We start from the raw sequence: 19,238 nt of genomic DNA, 5'->3' as shown, positions 1-19,238 counted from the left end.
AAGCTCACGACTCCTTGCAATAAATTTATAATCAACCGACAGAAAATACTTTAAATCCGTTAAAAGATAACCAATTCCATGAAATTTACTCATATCAAACACAACCTAACAACGCGTTCGGTTCAGGCTCTCGGGATCTCTGGAATTAGATTCCGGTGGAATATACCAAATCCCCTTAAAGTAATAGACGTAAAATTTTCAGAATTAAATTTCGTAGGAATCCAATCCCCTCCCGTCTTCTACATTACATCGACGGACCTAACGAAATTTAATTCTAGAGAAAAAGGATTACGTGAGAATTGAATTCCTAGAATTTGAAAAACCTGAACCCAACCCCCACTGTAAGGCTGGGTCTAACCATCTCCAAGATCCAAGATTAAACACTGTGGAAGTGTCGTTTATCCCGCTACAGTTTCCTTGCATCCCAGAGAGTACTGCGTGTGGCTTGGATCCAAGAAGGAAGTAACCCGGGCACGCGATTTGAAACTGCGTATCAAAAAAGCTCCATACGCGGTTCCTAAACGCGTACCAGCATAAAATATTCTTCCGCCGTTCATTTACACATCTGAAACTGGGAAGAATAATGGTTGCTGCTATTGAAACCGAGAGACCGAAGAGATGAAATTGAGGGCTCAAGATCGGAGTTGATTGATATGTAGTGTGGTTTGCTTCTAATAACAAGACTGATGAGTTCTGCTATCAATTCGAGAAGACAAGAAGGAGATTCAAAGAGTATTGATTGATGAACAGAGAGGGAGTTGATTCAGGATGATAAATCAGTAAAGTAAGAGATGGGGTTTGGACCGAATTGATTAATGGAGGACTGTTAGGGATGAATTTTAGTTCGAAGTGATGAAGATGGTTTGCAGCTGAGATTGAACAGAGAAGATGGAATTGAGATCGAGAAATCAAGGCATAGAAGATGTTGAGCGAAGCAATGGTGGTGTTTGGTCTCTGTAATTGATGGAGATTGTGAAATAAGAGATGGGTTTGATGTTGATTGAGAATCTGCTGCTGTAGATAGTGATGGCTTCAATTGAATTGGTTAGGGTTTTGGTGGGTGATTAGGGTGAAGAACAATGTTGTGATTCAGAGAAGAAGAATGAATGAAGTTGCCTGACTATGGATACAATTAGATGTATGTTAGGAACTTGGGATTGTGCAGGGATGAAGAGGTAAATGACCTGAAAAATGGTAGGAAAATACCGTAATACGGACGAGACTCTGCCAAAATTGATTCTCAGGCGAAGCCCCAACGACACGCCGTTTCTAAGTGCGTGTCGCGCTTCTTCAAACAGCGTATACACTAGAAATCTTGGATCCCTACTGCGCTCGGCGATGTATTTGGGTGACGTGGATCCAAGAATAAACTTGAATCTTGGATTACTGTTAGACCCAACCTAAGTGTATCAAAAAAGATAGGATCCAGGCACGGAGCTAGTAATAGTCTAGTGGGGACAGCAGTCCCCACTGAGTTTTCTAATATTACGTGTGTATATATATATATATGTCTATTAAAATTGAAAGTTTAGTATAAAGGGGGACAATTCAGCTAGGTTAAAACTGGAAATGGTTAAGATTTGTTTTGTTATTTAAGTTTACAGGAAACCGTCTCCGCAGTAGTTAACAAGTAACACTTGAAGAACATGTATTCGATGATCTATTGTAGGTGAATTGGAATCATTTTATTGAACTGTTGGTTGCGTGTTAGTGGTTTGGAAATTCCTAAAAGTTTAGCTAAATGGACTAACAAGAAGATGAAGAAGAATATTGCAGCAACTAATAACAAGGATGAGTCATGGAGTTGGTGTTAGAAATTCGGTATGACTTTAGAAAAAGTTCATACGAACATTCTCTCATACAGAGAGTGGTTTGGTTCTAAACTAAAGTATAAAGAATCTGACATTACTTTTGCACAGACAATTTCTTAGTACAAGGCAAGTCTAGAAGTCCTCATGTTAGTTCTTTCATTCCACCATCCCCTAAATTAATTCCAAAAAATACTACAACTACTGAATTTCTTGCCTTATTAATTGCGAACATAAGACTAAGCTATCGACTGTCGTGTGACCAGAAGATGAATACTCCGGCATTTGTCTTCACAACAGGATCCACATGCTACCCCAAAATATCACTGTTCAACAAACTGCAAGCCACACAAGTGATTGAGACTCTAAGTATGGCGTCTATAGCAATTGTCATCCGAACCTCAAAAAGCCTGAACTCATGCAGTGTTTCTACCAATTTTTTTTTTTGTCTCCCAACATGAATTCCTAGCTCCGTCCCTGATCCCGGACTCAGGCCCGATTAGCGAAGGGGGCCATAGGGCCGGTAAGGATCTTGCCCCTTTGCCTGGGTCGGTATAGGTGGGATCTCTACCCCACGGCATAACCCATTGTAAATGTTGTCCTACCCCTTCGATTCCCGCCAGAAAGGGTTAGAGGAGAAAGGAGGGCTCTGAAACTGAATCGAAGCTGGGAAAGAGAAAAGGGAAATGGAGCTTAGCCTATCAGGGAACAGTCTAAAAACCTTCGCCCGTTCAATTACTTGTCTTGCTCGTGTTGGTAATGAACTCTCCATTCAAGCTTCTCCATCACAGGTAATTTAGGGTTTTTTTTTGTTAATTCTTCAATTGATAATTAGGTTTTTCGAATTTGAGTCCAATTGAAGATTTTTTCTCTAAAATTTGTTGTTTGTAGCTTGGATTTCACACACTAAATACATCCCGGTCAGCGTACCAGTCTATTACATTGAAGCCTGAATTCTTCGATGTTTATACAATTTCTGAACCCCAAGTTCAGTGCAGTGTGCTTTTGAAGGTAATCCGCGGTTGGGGTTTGCTCTGTGGTCTTGAAATCATTTTCTGTATAACTAATTGGGTTGTGTAATTTTATTTTATTTTCTGACCAGCTGTTTTTTTAGGCTGTTTGTGCAGTTCTGAGGACTCCAGTTGCGAGTATTGATCGCCTTTGTGTACTAATGCCGAAATCTGATGCTTCAAAAATGCAGTGGACTATAGATTGCACCAATGGTATTCTTCGACTTTCTTCATATATTCCTATTTAGCTTATTGCAGTGTCGAAATTCAAGTTAAGTAATCTGTGGTGTGTATTTTAGTTGGAATGGTGTACACGTTTGGGTATAGTACATGGGATTGTCCACCATTGTCCTGTACCATGGTTAGGGGTTGAGGTTACATCTTCTGCAGTGGGGGAGTACATAGTCACCCTGCAGAATACATAATCATTTTTCTAATTGGGTTCTGAAATACTACATAGATGATGATGCTTACTCTGTGTTTTGTTTGCCATTAGTTGTTGTTAACTTTCAGAGTACATGTTTCATCGAAAATAAACTGTGTAACAGCTATTGCCTTTAGTTCATCTTAATCTAACATTTATTGATGATCCTAGTTTAGGTTTAGATATAAGTTGAATGGATGTGGCTCCCTAACTGGTAGGATATGTGTATTATGGTTCATCTGAAATGATTTGTCTAACAAGTTATAGCTTTAACTTCTCCATATTTAAGTAGTTTTAATTTTCTCAAGTCTAATTGTCTCGGACCAATCGGTTATATTGGATAATTGGCCATGTAGTGTGATAATGGTTTGAATGCACTCTATGAAATGCTTTCACATTCCTAAATGGATAGTATGCTGTCTGTGCCTTATCCATTTAAGGGTGTTAACTATAAGACAATTCAGTTGAAATTAGCTTTGAGAAAAATCAAAATTCTTAGTTAAATAAAACTATGTGCAGGTATAAAGAAATCCTATTGGATTACTTGTAATGTTGAGCCTGACATACAACATCTTACCCTTGATAGGACGAGGTTCCCAAGTAATTTTGTAGTGAGACCTCGTGACTTGAACAGATTTCTTGGTAATTTCCAGTCATCACTTCAGGAGATTACTGTGATTGCCACAGAACCAACTCCCTTACCTTCTGATGATGATAGTGAAATAGGAGGGAAAGCAGTCGAGTTTAGAAGTTATATCGATCCAACCAAAGGTAAGACCATAATTTTTTAAAAAAAAATTCTTATATGTTGAATGTACATTTTAAGGAGCATTGTAAGTGTACTTGGTGTTGGTGAATCTAATAAATGTATATAAATTGCAGATGATAGTGATACAGCTTTACATACTCAGCTCTGGATAGACCCTTCTGAAGAATTTCTGCAGTATACACACACTGGAGATCCCGTGGATGTGACTTTTGCGGTGAAGGAGCTAAAGGCATGATAGTCATCTTTCTCTACTTTCTGTTAGTGTTTTGGTTTTTCCTTAAGGGTTAATCTTATGAGCATGGAAGTAATATATGCCAAAGGAAACACCTGGCGGTAAACCTTACCATTTTATATGCATATTATGCATTTATGCCTCTTATGACATTATCTGTGGTTGTTCTTCAGCTATAGTGTGAATTTTGGAATATTCTCAGTTTCACATGTGTTGTGCGTTTAATGCCAAATTCCTATTTCGATAAATGCAGGCATTTCTTACCTTCTGCGAGGGATGTGAAGTTGACATTCACATATTTTTTGAGAAAGCAGGCGTGTAAGACACTCACTTATCTTATCTTCCTCTTCATCATCTTTTTCCTAAACCAATTAAGAACTTGCCTGTATCTTGTCCAATTAGGATAGTTGATCGGAACTTCAAGTTAATAGGTCGTCAATTGGTTAAATGATAGTACAATAGTGACAGCATTCAATGATTAAATTTTGTACAAACTTCAGTGCTTGGATGTCATATATTTTGTATTCGATATACTGTTCATCTTTGCTAGAAGATTGGGTGTGATCGAATTCTGAAATCCATAGACTCAAACCTGAGTAGCATCCTGAAGAAATTGTTATTACGTTTCTGTTATTGAAAGTAAGGCTTTCAAAGGATTCGTATTATTTTCCTTCTTTTAAAATTGTATGCAAGCTTCATGGAGTACACAATTTTTACTTCTAAATTTGGTCTTTGGTAACAGGCCTATTCTAATGGCCCCAAAATTTGGTCTTGATGATGGGTCAACATCAGACTTTGACGTGACACTGGTTTTAGCTTCCATGCTTGTATCTCAACTTCATCCACAAAATCCACCAGAGTGTCCACCAGCAGCAGACCCTGAGACAGGTGATCGAGCGGATCAGGGAACAGGTTCCGCAGCTCAGCAGGAGGGTTCAAGAGCTTGTGTTTCTGAGCAACCATCAGATCATACCAGAATCTGGTCAGAACTTTCGGGTAAAACATTCATTTCTGTGTTTTTCTCTTTTAGTTTCATATTATTTGGTATAAGAAAAACTATTGTGTTAATTGTAATTAGATGTGTAAAATACTGATTTGTTATGCCATACCCAACTGCCCCTAGTCGCTGAACTTATGTTAGACCTACTAACTAATCTTGAACAAAAACAGGAAGTGCTGCCAGAAGTGGAAGTGGTGTTGAAGAGAGACAGGTTGAACCAAGAGCGAATCCGAATACTAATGGAGAAAGCTTAATGGAGAGGGTTACAGCAATGGGTATTTCAAACAGGGCTTCTGCAAGGGAAGGCACGCTTCCTGGCCGTGATATGTATCCTGAAATTTGTTTCACATGAATAATATACTGCAGTACTAGGTCATGTGGGGAGAAAGACTAAGAGATAGCCATATAGTTCACATCCGATATCTTTTACTGCCATTTATCACATGAAGCTAACACTCCATGAAAACTATGGGAACAGACTCTATTGAGCTGCAAAACTTCAATGCCTTCAAGTTATTATTGAAAATATTAGTATTGGATAGACAGTATTCAGGTGTCACTTCAGGTTCAGGTTCAAGTCCCATAGGTACATCACTCTTGGTTTCGTGTTTCTTCTTTACAAATAACTGGCATGCTTCCGCTTTGATACATCATCCCATCTTCTGATCTAGACACCTCAATCTTTGGAATAATCACAAATGACCTGTACCTTATTCGGAATTTTAAATATCCTCAGACCCACATGAGCTCCTAAATCTACATCTCTGTAACAATCATACAAGAGTGTCTTCCACATACATGGGATATATCTAATTTCCTGCAGTAAGTTTTGGTAACCCTTATATGGGTGCAGCCACGGAATGGGTGATATAATTTGCATCGTTCTCAAGATATATCAGCTGAATTTATCTTGTAAGAAGTATAAGTACTTTTTCTTGACTAGATATAGCAACCATCTTCCGGTGGAAACAGCCTATGTGCAAGCACCTCAAGGTATGCTAAAATGTGTTTACTACTTTTTCACTTAGTGGAATTTTACGCTGTAAAGATGCACTACAGCAACTAGCTCTACCAATCTATTGCAGGGGGAGATGAAATGGATGGCCATGGATGGTCCCAACATCATCCTAGTAACTGGGTAGGTCCAGATGAGGATGACGATGAGGATGAGAATGACATGTTTGTTCAATCAACACCTCCATACTAGCAAGGAAAGCAACAGACATAGGTAAGCTGAAGTCCTGCGATATATAGTCCAGTTGCAGTCTCTTCAGTTGTACATGTTCATTCCTCTGTTTTAGCAAAGATTGGCTTGTAGGCTTTTAGCTTGTTTTACGAGTTTCGGAGCTGCTATGTTATTCTTCTATATGCTCTTTGCTTCACTGACCAGCAAACGCTATTGCCATGTTTCTTGACAACTGTAATTTGAATGTACACACACTGAATACTCTTCAATTTGAAAGTAGGGCTCTGTCTGTTGTTGGGCCAATTGTTCGTTATCTGCTAACAGATATAGTTATATCAGAATGACAACTTTCCATGTGTTTGAGTAACTGATTTGATTCACGGCACATTTTACATCTTTCTATCAAATTTGCAAATTACAGGCACACAGTATTTTTTTTATTTTTTTTTTGCTATTAAGCAATTTTCGAAGATGCATCTCCATCTGCTTACATATGGTTTTAACCTACTTTAAGATGAATCTTACAAACTTTATCTCCTGTTAAATTCCAGGCAGAAGTAGTTAAACAACCACTTTAAAATTGTAGCAAGCCTGACCGAGTACAACCGAATTCCAGGTATATTTTCAGTTTTATGCTGGATGTAATCAGAATATTGGTTGTTTACTGATAGTTGAACATATGTCGATTGACTCATAATTAATCTGATTTTTTTTTTACCAAGCCTGATTTCTTTTAGTTTTTCATTTCTAATTAGGGACCCATTGTTGTTCCCTGTTAAAAGTAAAAGGGAAAATTGGGAAACTGTCCCAATTTGGACTGCAATCTTGGAAAACTGCCCCAACGTTAAAAAAAGTTGGAAAACTGCCCCACTGTTAGAAATCTCAGTTAACTCCGCGTGTGCGAGTTCTCACGTGCCAAAAAAGACAAAAATACCCCGAACCGCTAAGATGTTGCCATGTATGCGAAAGATCTTACGGACTGAGATGAAGAAGTAAGCACGTGACTCGCACGTGATATTCAATGAAGTTCATCTACGAGACGTGTCACCGTCCAGTCACGACACATGTCACCTACGTGTCGACTTCTTATGGTGAGATGTGTCACCGTCACACGTGATATCTCACATGGTTGTAAGTTCTGCCCTAAAAGATATCGAGAAGATATTTTCTTCTTTGTTTCATTTAGATCTAACCAGAGACGAGAGAGGAGAAAGAATGAGAAGAATATTAGGTAAAGTGACTGGCACTACAATTTCATCTCGATTGAACTCGAAATTTTTTAACTGTTAATGATTAAGATTTTTCTCTTAATGTTACTGCGATGAAAGATCCTGAAGAACAACTTAGAGACGATGAAAGTATAAGTTTGAAAAATTTGCAGTTTAATTGGTCGATAAACAAGTAAGTTATTGAAACCCAATCGTTGTTTATGCTTGAATCAGATGATATTTTGTGCTAATTTGTAAACGTAATGAAATTATAATTTAAGGGTTTCATGAATTTTTTTTTTCTTTTGTAATTTAGGGTTCAGTTTGTGTGAAACTGAAAGTTTTGATTGTTATTTAACATGAGTTGTATGTAATATTTTGACTTGCTGGTGTGGATTTTGACATGCTTGTATTGAATTTTGTTTGTATATATATCAGGGTAATATGGATAGGAACATCAGAGTTACTGTGAGCAATGGAAATAATAAGTTTACACCTATGTATTTTCCAAATGTTGTTGCTGGTATTAGTGGTCTTGGGTTTATACAAATGGTGAAGGATAGGATGATCAAAATGGGTATGGAAGAAAAGTTTAACCTTATGTTGTTTGATAAAGAAAATTTTATGTGTGAAAAGGAAAATGACTTTATTAAAATGTGGAACAAAATTGTCCCAGATGAAGATGGATTTGTTGAGTATAAAGTGTTTATGGTTGATGGTGATGTACCATTTGGTTGTGGCAGTGATAAGGTAAATAGTTCAGTTGGTGGTGCACACAGTGGCAGTGGTAGTGGTTTGTCTAGTCTACATATTACTCCTCCAAAAAAAAGGGTTAGTGAGAAGTTTAATGTTAGGAAGAGTCCAAGACTAGCTGAACTAGCTAAGAAACAGTCTACAAAGCAGCAACAGAAGACAGAGTTCAGACCAACTAGATTGAACTTTGGTAATGAAGATGTGCCTGAAGTTATGACAACACAAGCTAGTGTGGCAAACAATATACATGATCAGCAAGAAACGGAGTTCTGGGATGATGCTGTTACACAATGTTCAATTATTGAAGATGCTAATATTAGTGAAGACCCAGTGAATCTGCAGAATGAAGCGGAAGATCAGTGTCATCCAGATGATAGGCCAAAATTTCAGTATGAGATGGATGAAGATGAAGATGAAGAATGGGAAAAAGACTATGGTGGCTATATTGGGAAACAAACTCTGACAATGGAGAATGAAGAAGCACCTGACCCTGAACCTGGTGTGTTGTGTACTAAAATGGCATTTCCAGACATAGTTGCTTTCAGGAAACATCTAAGAGAATATGCAGTACTGAAATTTATGCAGTATGAAATTAAGAAGACAGATAAAGAAAGATCTTATTTGTACTTTTTCTTTATAATTTTTTTTGTTTTCTTTCTAGATCTAGGTATATAAAGAATACTGAACATAATCCCTTTCTTCATCTTGTGTAGTCTAAGGTGGATCTGGTTGCTCCAATCAGATTAAGAGATCCTGGAAGACCTTGTGTAAGAAGGAAGAAATCTTGGATGGAGAAGAATAAACAAAGCAAACCTAGGGATTGTAGTACATGTGGTGGTGATGATCACAACAGCAGAACATGCAAGGGTGGGCCTGTTGGATCTAATCCAAAGAAGAAAAGAGTGAGAATAGAGATTCTTGTTGATGGAGATACTATTGTTGTAGGAACTATAGACACAAAGAAGATCAGGAAGAAATCTGCATTAAAATCTGCATCAGCAACTGCATCTTCAAGCAAAAGTGCTGTTGCTGATAGAGCTACATCAACCTCTGCTGTTGTTGTTGCTGGATCTACATCTGCTGCTGGATCGAAAAGGAAGGCAAATGGAACTGCTGCTGCTGCACGTTCAACCTCTGTCCCTAAAGCTACATCTGTTGCTGGATCGAAAAGGAAGGCAAATGGAACTGCTGCACCTTTGACCTCTGCCGCTAAAGCTACATCTTCTACTGGATCGAAAAGGAAGGCAAAAGGTATTGCACCCTCAACCTCTGCTGCACCATCAAGTTCTGCCGCTAAAGCTACAATTGTTGTTGCACCATCAACCTCTACAACACCATCTACATCTGTTTCAAAGAAGGTAACTACTGCACCAACCACCTCTTCCGCAGGTGGTGCTGGTTCTTCTTTAGCTGCTGGTTTGTTTAGTCAAACTTACCATGGCACAGTTAACATACAGAACCAGACAAATAATATTTGTGAACCATCATCAAAAAGGCAAAGAAAGCCTAACTCAAAGTATGTCTAGTCTAGTTTTTCTTTGTTCTAGTGGTCAGTGGTATTATGGTTGTATTAAGACTTACGGTTATGTTATGCTTTCCAAAAACTTTGAAGACTGGCTATGTTATGCTTCCCAAAAACTTTGAAGACCGGTTATGTTATGTTACCTAAAGATAATATGGTTGTAATATATTATGGTATTATGGTATGGCCTTTATTATGGTATGATGGTATGGTCTTTATTGTTATAAAATTAGTAGTGCAATTCATATGTTATGCTTACATAATGAAAGCATTTTACTTTCAAATTATTCACGTAGAGCATTTTCCTGATCAGCAAATTTCTTGTGTTGTGCAACAAAGTGTGCATCGGAAACCCTTTGGAATGCCTTGCATTCTTCACATGACACGTGGAAGAATCTGGTAGTGTTATCAATCAACGGCTGTAAGCATTTACTCCGGCGACGTGTCGCAATTTGAGACAATGGTCACATAAGTCAAAATGGGAAAAGGTAATATTGTTTTGGTAATTTTATTGAATATCACGTGCGAGTCACGTGCTTACTTCTTCATTTCAGTCCGTCAGATCTTTCGCATACGTGGCAACATCTTAGCGGTTCGGGGTATTTTTGTCTTTTTTGGTACGTGAGAACTCGCACACGCGGAGTTAACTGAGATTTCTAACAATGGGGCAGTTTTCCAACTTTTTTTAATGTTGGGCCAGTTTTCCAAGATTGCAGTCCAAATTGATTCTTGTCTATATACTGGTTGAAATCCCAGTCTCGTAACAGTTATAGTTCGATCTACCATGATACTGGTTCATTAAAAAATCGTCCTACTTTAACCCTACATGCCAGTAAAGATCCTTGAAATCAGCAACAAGATTATCAATTTCTTTTCTATTTTGGTAGGTGTTGAAAGGGCCCTATAAACTAATAGATTGTTCTTCTGCACCTTCTCACTGACCTTGCTAGAAGTAAAAAAAAAAAAAATAGAAAAAATGGTATTTCGACTTGGCATCACAGTACATTTTCTAATTTTTGTAAGCTGAAATTCTCCTTGAACTCTCCCAAAACCGTTGACTCACAGGATAGGATGGAATCCAACTCACCCTAAATTGGCCTCCTGCTAATTTTGAAGTGGCTACGAGACGGTTTCGGAGGAGTTCAAGTGGACGGTGAGTCCACTACTACTGCTTTGGAAATTAGAGTGGATGGACATTAGATGCACCATGTTATTTGGAGTTCTAGTGCTAACAATTTGTTAGAGATACGGCTAGCTATAACACGCTTTTTCTTTTTCTTCCTTGGAACAAATCGGAGATTCTTTTGAAAAAACATTCTAGATCAAATTGCTCTGATGAGAAACCGACAGATGAGCGGAAATTCAAAAACGCAACTTGCTTCTTTATTATCATCGCTGTTAAAATAAGGTCATCAGTTTACTCGGGGGCTGTTTACCTCTCTTTATTAAAGTGAGACCAAATCTGGTAGGGTCAAAGATTGAGACAACCACTGAAAATTACTTTAGGATTATAATGTTTAGGGTATTTTAGAGAATGTCGTTATAGGTTCAATTCATTCTTTAGCTTAATCACTAAAAAGTTTTTGGGGAACGTTGCCAAAATACTATTAAGATGCTAGCAGAAATTTGAAAAAGAAAAAGAATGATATGATATCATTCTTGAGATTTGTGCAGTTAGATCTACTGGCTGTGGTTGCTGCTGATGTTTGAGGAACCGACGATTTTGACCAATTATTAATTAGATTAATGTATTATTAAAGTTTTGATCAGTTTCTAATTAATTGGTTGATGATAAAACAAAACACCTTTATCTTTTCTCACCAACCATTTTGACTCAACTTGACCAGGTCTGGTTTCCTACTTGCAATTTTCTACTCTGGATAGGATGGATGTGCGTGGGCTGAAGTCTCCGTAGTTCATAGTGGTTGGCCGTCGCGAGATTAAAAATGAATTTGAAATGGATTCCGAAATTAGTAGGAGAATTTTAGCAACGACCAAGTATGTTAGCTACGAGGCACTAAAGAAAAATACAACGCCATGTTCTAAGAAAGGTGCTTCTTACTATAATTGCAAATACGGGGCTGAAGCTAATTCTTACAATCGTGGTTGCAGCAAGCTCTCTAAATGCAAGAGTTGATTATGCATATTACTATTCCCTCTGCTTTTCTATATGTTTTCCGGTGTGATTTTTGGTACTATAAATGGGTTTGTAATATTTGCTTCCTTTTTTATGGTATCTTAGTCATCCTCCATTTCAAACTCCCTTGTGGAAAACAACAACTGCAAAATTGTTCCTCCTCAGCCTCCATATTTTTGTTTATTTTATGGTAGTCATCTCGTGAGTTGCTCAAAGATGATACTTTTGTTTCAGGAAAATTGATACTTTTGTTTGTAATATTTGCTTTTTTGTTTGGTAATCTTAGTCATCCTCCATTTCAAACTCTCCGTGGAATACAACAACGCAAAATTGTTCCTCCTCGGCCTCCATTACAATTTTTGTGCATTTTATGGTAGTGATCTCCTGAGTTGCAAAATAATACTACTTTTGTTTTAGGAAAAATGATACTTTTATTTTACGTTTTCTTTTTTTCATTTTCCTGAAATTTAAAAATATGATAAATTTAGAAAATGAAATTATCATTTTTCGTGAAATAAAAATTATATAACGATTTTGTTGTCAATTTACTCAAACTAGACTCAACTTAAAATAAAGATGTTACTGTCGGTTCATCCAGATAGAGGTAGGGGAAAGAGAAATTTTTGTCACCTGTGGATCACTCGTACAAATGCAGTAATTCCTATGAATAGGAGGATATCCTATACCTGCACAAAGGGCAATTACTTCTTAATCATAAAATACTTGGTACCTCAAAAGAATTTCACCTCACGAGATTCTCCAACACCTGTCTAATGGCAAAAATGTAAATGACATTGCAAATAAATGTCAATTTAATTCTCACCAGTCACCAGCACTTATTATAACATGCAAACGGTTCCTTCCCAGGCTCCCATACCTCTTTGTCAGAACAAAGACAACAAACACAGACAGAGAGATAGAGTGGAAATCTTAAAGAAAAAAAAAAACAAAAAACTCAAACTAAATTCAAAGAAATTTCAACAATGGCGAACAGATATTCAGTTTCAACAACAATGCTGGTATTCTTCTTCTTCTTCTTCACCATTTTTATTATTCTTACAACAACAACATCACTAATGGAAGCTTACTCTGATAGCAATAGTAATCATGACATGGGTTGGATTTCAACAACTACTAGATCATCAAGATGTGAAGGTTCAAGAGTAGGTGATTGTGAAAACGATGAAATGGATTCAGAGATTAGTAGAAGAATATTGGAAACAACAAAGTATATTAGTTATGAATCGTTAAAGAAAAACAGTGTACCTTGTTCTCAGAAGGGAGCTTCTTATTATAATTGTAAACCTGGTGCTCAGGCTAATCCCTATAATCGTGGTTGTTCTGCCATTACCAAATGTAGGAGCTAATTACTCATTGTAAGATCATTTTATTAAATTTTGAGTCAGTCTTTCTTGTACCAACTTTCCAATCTTAATGTCATTTTTCTAGTATTTGATTGATGTGATATCTTTAATGGGTTAAATCTCTTTAATTTATTGAACAATTTTCTTCATTTCATTTTCTTTTTTCGGTAAATTAAAATTTTTGTGTTTGGAAATGATATTTTTGAGATGTTAGAGTTTTATGAGAAGGAAGAATTTATTCCATTTACATCCTATAGATCTACCCTTACTCCTGAATTTAAGAATTTGTTACTTGGATAAAATGTTAATCTGAGAGAGTTGTAGTGAGTGTCAACAGACTGGGAGTGGCAACTGAAATAGGCATAATTATTGGGATTTATAATCCAAACACGGTTAAAAAAACATGTGTTATGTTTAGAGTTAGTAAATGTTATCTCCTATTAATTAGGGAGACTTAAACGTGTTTTAGTGTTTGTTGAATTGTTACAAGGCTACAATTTAGAAGCTAAATGTTAGTGGAACAATTAGTATGTGGGTTAGTGTTTCAGTGCATGTAAAAGCCTATTTAAGACTAATTTTGATTAACGAAAAGTGTAGAGTGATTTAAGCAATGTAATCTTTATGTGAGTTTTGTTCAAATCTCTCTCTCACTCCTATCTTGATCCATGATCCAACAATAATTGGGTTAGAAAATCAGAGTAACCAATTGAATAATAGAGCCAGGACCAATAACCATTTACAAAACATAAGCACCATGAGTGGAATCAATTGGGCTCAGTGGATTACTGGATTATGTCAGTCAGACGAAATTACAGCAGGTAAAAAATGGAACACCATAAAGAAAATCCCAGCCGAAACTAACCATTAATATTCCTTTTTTTAGTTCTCAAGTCTTAACTAAATGGAGATCAAAAGCAGTGTAAAATAGAAGAAAGAACTTGGCATAATGTTAGGAGCCAAACCTGCTAGCTGCTTTCAACATGAGGACTTGTCCCTTGAGTCTTGACTATTATTCATGAATCATGAAGCAATGTAAAGTAGAAGAATGAACTTGCCAGAATGTTAGGAACCAAATCTGTTAACTCCTTTTAACATGAGGATTTGTATCTTGAGTCTTGACCACTCATCTACTTAATCACCATATCTGAAATGTCTCTGTTCAGAATTGGTGAAATTCCTTCAGTCTATGCTTTGCAAGTCCAGCACAACCCTGCAGTTCAGTATTCAATAAGTTTCTTCGTTATCAATTACCGAATAACTAGCTGGAAAGTATATTCAAGAAATGCAGTCAAATAAACTCATCAATGAGGGTGTTAGAATCTGTTGAAGCATCAAGTATGCTGTTTCATTTGGTAATTTCCTTTCGGGATGGATCACTTCACTAGTTATCAGAACAAACTGCATTTTCTTTATCCCGTGCTAATGAACCCAAAACTTATATTATTCAACTCCTTTCCTCTCAATGCGGACAATAATCCTCTCATCTTTGAAGGGCCGCGAAAAATTTAAAAAATCTTGTGGTGAATTCGACGATTTTAAAAAGCTCTAAGGATATTGAAAAATAAGCTTTCTATGTGAATCAGGTATTAGTAATATGATGACTAACATCGGAGACTATCCCTGGGGCGATTCATTTGACCATATCTACATGATGATACAAAATACATGCTGGTTAAATCTTAAGACAAGTTGGGCCTGATAGTGTAACAAGGAAAAATGAAGGTAAACGGGTGCAACTGGGGTCCGCTCACACATCGAGTGTTTCCACTTAGGTAAATGAAACTTACATATTAATACCATCCAGTGGACGAACTGGAGAGGAGAAAAACAAACCTGAACTACTGACGTGGAGGGAAGAAACGGTCCACCAGGTTTGAACACAGAGATAAGCCTATTAGACAAATCCAACACTGCCTTCACAAGAGTTTCCATTGAAGAAGGCATGTCAATGAGAATGGAACACAGTTCAGACTAAGTGTCCTCCTTTATTTATAATTTTATAGATCCTTGAGAATGGAGTTTCCTGGATACAGTTGACTGCTTTTGTTAAAAAAAAGAATAATCCATTTTCACCCCTTCGATTACAAGAAAGTAGCATGGCACTTCTGACATTTTGCGCAGCTTCATACAATAGAACCACAAGGAATTCCCGAGTTATTACCTTATCGTATTGTTAGGAGGTGTAAAATGCAACTATTGTAGAAGATTCGGTTGCCTTGAATTTAAGGTCACCAGTCGCTGACTACCTTCGCCGACACACTTAAAAAGAAATTTCAGTCTGTTTCCCGATGAAAACTTCGACCACCATAGATCCACGGAGACGAAAGGTACAGTATTTGAACCACTGTGAAAACTTTGAACATTCACATCTGCATCAGTCAACAATTCCACCTGAGAGTTCTTTGACCTGAAGGAGGCATCATAAAGAAAAGTTTAATCAGGATATTCCAAATGTTATTACCAGTACTCTAAAAGTTTGCATAGGGCATTGAAGTACTAACACGCACCTTTCTAAGCAGAAGCCTAAGAGAGGTTCTTATAAATTTACGAGAACCACAAAAATCTCAAAATTCATGATGTAAACTATATGAGAATGTTACTGGCTACAAATACAAAGAGAGCTTGATAGTATCCAAACAATAAAACTTTGATGTACTGAAAATTTGATAAGCTAATAAACTTACGAAACCATACATAAAACACAGATATAACTATCCTAAAATGTCAGTTCCATTTAATCTACAGCTAAAACTTAGTAATTCAAATTCAATGCTCAACTTCCAGATAAACTAAGAGTTGGTAGAATTCATAAAACAACTACCCCGTACAAATATATGCTTTTGTTGTCAATCAATACATAAGTAACAAAGCGGCTGGTACAGACAATTTTCATATTGGAGAAAATAGAATCAGGCCAATAAGTCAAATCGACCCAGAGTAGAGTAGGAAAGACAAATGTAAACTATAATTTCACTACCAACATGTTCACATCTCTATAATTGATTTAGACATAGTACTATGGTTTACCTTCAGTAGTTCAGGAGCTTCTTGCTGATACTTGATCACATACTTGTCCAAGAAAGACTTCTCAGTTATGCATAAAAGTGAAGATATTCTAATTTTATCCTTCTCAATGAGACCCTTGGAGACTAAACTTTGATAAAATGAACACCTAGGTATAATCCTCTTCTCCAAGCTATAATTCAGAATCACAGGGCATCTGGCAATAAGCGGTGAACTAATACCCATTTGATTTACAAGGTAATCCATTTTCGCCGATATCATCTTCTCAGAGTGCTTCATACACTGAGGATGAAATATAAATGCATTCTGAATTTGAGAATCCGACCAACCCCATTTCCTGAAAACATTCAACTTCATTTCCCAAGTCGATTTACTCATCGCAGACAAAGCATGAATAGCACTAGTAAATGCATATTTGTGTGGATCAAAACCCATACCCTTAATTTCTTGTATAATGTCCTTGAATTTGCCAGTGCATAGTGATCTCGGGTGACTGATTAGAAACTTGACAATCTTTGATTGAGGAACACCTTCATCTCTCAAAACCTGTAAGTTGAGCTTCATTTTCTCAATGAAACCCACAGGAGGAAACATCGTTCTCCGGAAAACAATGCATGTATATCTATCGGTACCAACGATGTTTTTGATGAAATTGAAAAAAGGAATGATATGATTTTGTAAACTTCTTGTTAGAACGGTTGAGTTAGTAGATAATAACTTGATGATCTCAAGTCTAGAGATCTCTTTAGAATTGAAGTAATCAAGTTTGGGTTTAAGGGTTTTACGAGCATCAAGTGAAAGGATGACTGGCTCCCTGGTAATGATTTTGGAGATGTCGGGTTTAGTGAACCCGTAATCTTGAAAGAAAGTAAGAACAGTGTCTGGTTTCGATGAGGTTTTGAAATTAAGTTTCTTAGAAGCAGAGAGAGCTTGTTTTTCAGTTAACCCACATGAATTCATCAAGTAACAAACTACAAATGATGAAGATGAAGAAACAAATCTAACCTTGACATGATGAAGAAGAATAAAACAAGGGTTTTGTACACAAAGGGGTTTTGAATCTACTCCATTGATGATCCTATTTCGAATCAATTTAGTGCGTAGAGAACGAAACATTGCTATAGAATGAAGAATTGGGGGAAAATTTTAAGATTAGGGTTTTAGAATCGCACTTACAGGGTTTCTGGCGGAACCGGTCTTCTCCGAGTTCACTCGATTGAGAGGATAATACGAAAAAATTGAAATGAAGACTCTGCTGGGCGTAGGCAGGAGTTACCCGAGCATGGGCCTTGATATGGGCCCAAGATTTTGTAGGTTTGTTTCCAAGAATTGATGACCGTCCCGGTTAAGATGTGGTCGGACCACATACATTTGTAGGTGGCCGCTTTTTATTTTTTTTACACATATCTAACTAAAATATCTGCCCCCTCCAAACCCAAACAAGGTTGAGTCGGGCCGTAGGCCCGGTAATACCTAGTTCCTGCTATGGTAACACGTAATAGGAAAATTAGGTCAATTCAGATATTTCTTTTTGCTTATCAAAATAGGTATAAATTATTTTGAGTATAATTGGTTCCTCTAACGGTCTCCCGATCGTCTGTGCCGAGAATTCCCAGTTCCCGCGTGCCAGCCACTAAAAAACCGCCACGTGTTATTAAGATTTGATTACATTTAACGCTGTTAAATCATATGATGTGTCAGCATTTAAAGAGAGGCCACATACCCGAACACATCTTAGCTGCACGGTCAACGACAACATCGTATCTCTGATTAGGAGTGAGCATTTAGACCGAAATCCGTGTATTCGATCTGGACCGATCGCATTTTTATGGATAGTTTCCCAAACTGTTCATTAATGGATTTAATGGGAATGTAGTTTTTGAACTAGATTGGATTTTAGATTGGATATGGATGTAGTTTTTTTATTTTCCCCTTGATTGGTCATTCAAGTCATTTTTGTTAGCCCCCACCCCAAATTTAATAAGCCTCTAATAATAAAACAGATTTACTGTGTATTTGTATTATCCTTATCCAATTTGTTCTCTTTTTCTCCTCCTCACGAAGAACAACTTGCTTCTCTTGCTGCGGAATTCACTACATCATCACCACCATCATTAGAAAACACTAAACCGTGGACATCCAGGAGAGAGAAAACGAGTCAAGAAAAACACATGACTAAAAAATCCAATCTTAAATCTTCGATTTCTCTCTCTTATCTCAGTCAAAATTCTTTGATTTTTTTTTTTGTGTATTTTCTCCCTTTTCTTGTGATGTACAAGATGAGGTAAAAAGTTTACTTTCTGGTTCGTGTTTGGAGGAGTATGATTAGCTTCTTCTAACCGCCATGGTTGAATTTGAATCAGACTTGGGGTCTGATTTCCCTGTTTTGATTGATTCTAATGGATGCGGAGGTCTGAAGCTCAACCTTAGCTCTATAAACCCTAAAAACCATGGAGATGATAGAAGGGTAATGAGGATATTGTTACTGAACTAACTCATAATAAGCTTGAGATAGTTCTACATCAGAAAGAAGACTGGGGTTTTAATTCAAATGGAACAGTGGGCTCTTCTGCAACTTCAATTGGGGGTTCTTCAAACACTACTAAAGGTTGGAGAAATTTTTTCCCTCTGCAAAGCCTATCACCCCTCAACCTCCAATGAAATTCACTCCATCTGCTAAGCTAAATTGTGAGAGGGTGGTGGATTATGCAGCAGGTGATTTTTCAGCAGGAATTAAACGATGTAAGGATTATGTCATCGGTTTTTGCGTGGGGAAATACTTTCCTTTCCAGCAGTCAAGG

The 19,238-nt window shown here is 37.1% G+C and overlaps 2 protein-coding genes across 8 annotated transcripts; one reads left to right on the top strand and one right to left on the bottom strand.

Moving 5' to 3' along the window:
• The first annotated feature begins 2,400 nt into the window (after positions 1-2,400).
• LOC113310116 (cell cycle checkpoint control protein RAD9A-like) lies at positions 2,401-8,249 on the top strand. 3 transcript variants are annotated; one of them, XR_003340934.1, is made up of 13 exons: positions 2,401-2,599; positions 2,700-2,819; positions 2,923-3,031; positions 3,762-4,013; positions 4,125-4,240; positions 4,497-4,561; positions 4,986-5,239; positions 5,414-5,570; positions 6,193-6,236; positions 6,329-6,471; positions 6,981-7,045; positions 7,185-7,830; positions 8,076-8,249. XR_003340934.1 is itself a non-coding variant. In XM_026558693.1 (11 exons), the coding sequence occupies exons 1-10, from the start codon at positions 2,495-2,497 to the stop codon at positions 6,448-6,450; spliced, it is 1,344 nt and encodes a 447-aa protein (XP_026414478.1). In that variant the 5' UTR covers positions 2,401-2,494; the 3' UTR covers positions 6,451-6,471; positions 6,981-7,081. The 3 variants fall into 3 exon arrangements, 2 of the variants coding, with proteins under 2 accessions (XP_026414478.1, XP_026414477.1); XM_026558693.1 differs by lacking the exons at positions 7,185-7,830; positions 8,076-8,249 and having other exon boundaries at positions 6,981-7,081; XM_026558692.1 differs by lacking the exons at positions 6,981-7,045; positions 7,185-7,830; positions 8,076-8,249 and having other exon boundaries at positions 6,329-6,787.
• LOC113310117 (transcription termination factor MTERF8, chloroplastic-like) lies at positions 6,718-17,680 on the bottom strand. 5 transcript variants are annotated; one of them, XM_026558696.1, is made up of 5 exons: positions 16,441-17,680; positions 15,247-15,820; positions 14,376-14,623; positions 12,680-12,735; positions 6,718-6,743 (listed from the first exon to the last, which is right to left on the bottom strand). In XM_026558696.1, the coding sequence occupies exons 1-2, from the start codon at positions 17,551-17,553 to the stop codon at positions 15,788-15,790; spliced, it is 1,146 nt and encodes a 381-aa protein (XP_026414481.1). In that variant the 5' UTR covers positions 17,554-17,680; the 3' UTR covers positions 6,718-6,743; positions 12,680-12,735; positions 14,376-14,623; positions 15,247-15,787. The 5 variants fall into 5 exon arrangements, with proteins under 5 accessions (XP_026414481.1, XP_026414480.1, XP_026414482.1 ...); XM_026558695.1 differs by lacking the exons at positions 6,718-6,743; positions 12,680-12,735 and adding an exon at positions 13,316-13,390; XM_026558697.1 differs by lacking the exons at positions 6,718-6,743; positions 12,680-12,735 and having other exon boundaries at positions 13,389-14,623; positions 15,247-15,436; positions 15,575-15,820.
• Between the last annotated feature and the right edge of the window lie 1,558 nt (positions 17,681-19,238).

The sequence above is a fragment of the Papaver somniferum genome, chromosome 9 (genome assembly GCF_003573695.1).
Source record: "Papaver somniferum cultivar HN1 chromosome 9, ASM357369v1, whole genome shotgun sequence".
Taxonomy (NCBI): domain Eukaryota; kingdom Viridiplantae; phylum Streptophyta; class Magnoliopsida; order Ranunculales; family Papaveraceae; genus Papaver; species Papaver somniferum.
The sequence above is the reverse complement of the archived record's forward strand: the minus strand, read 5'-3'. Positions and strand labels throughout refer to the sequence as shown.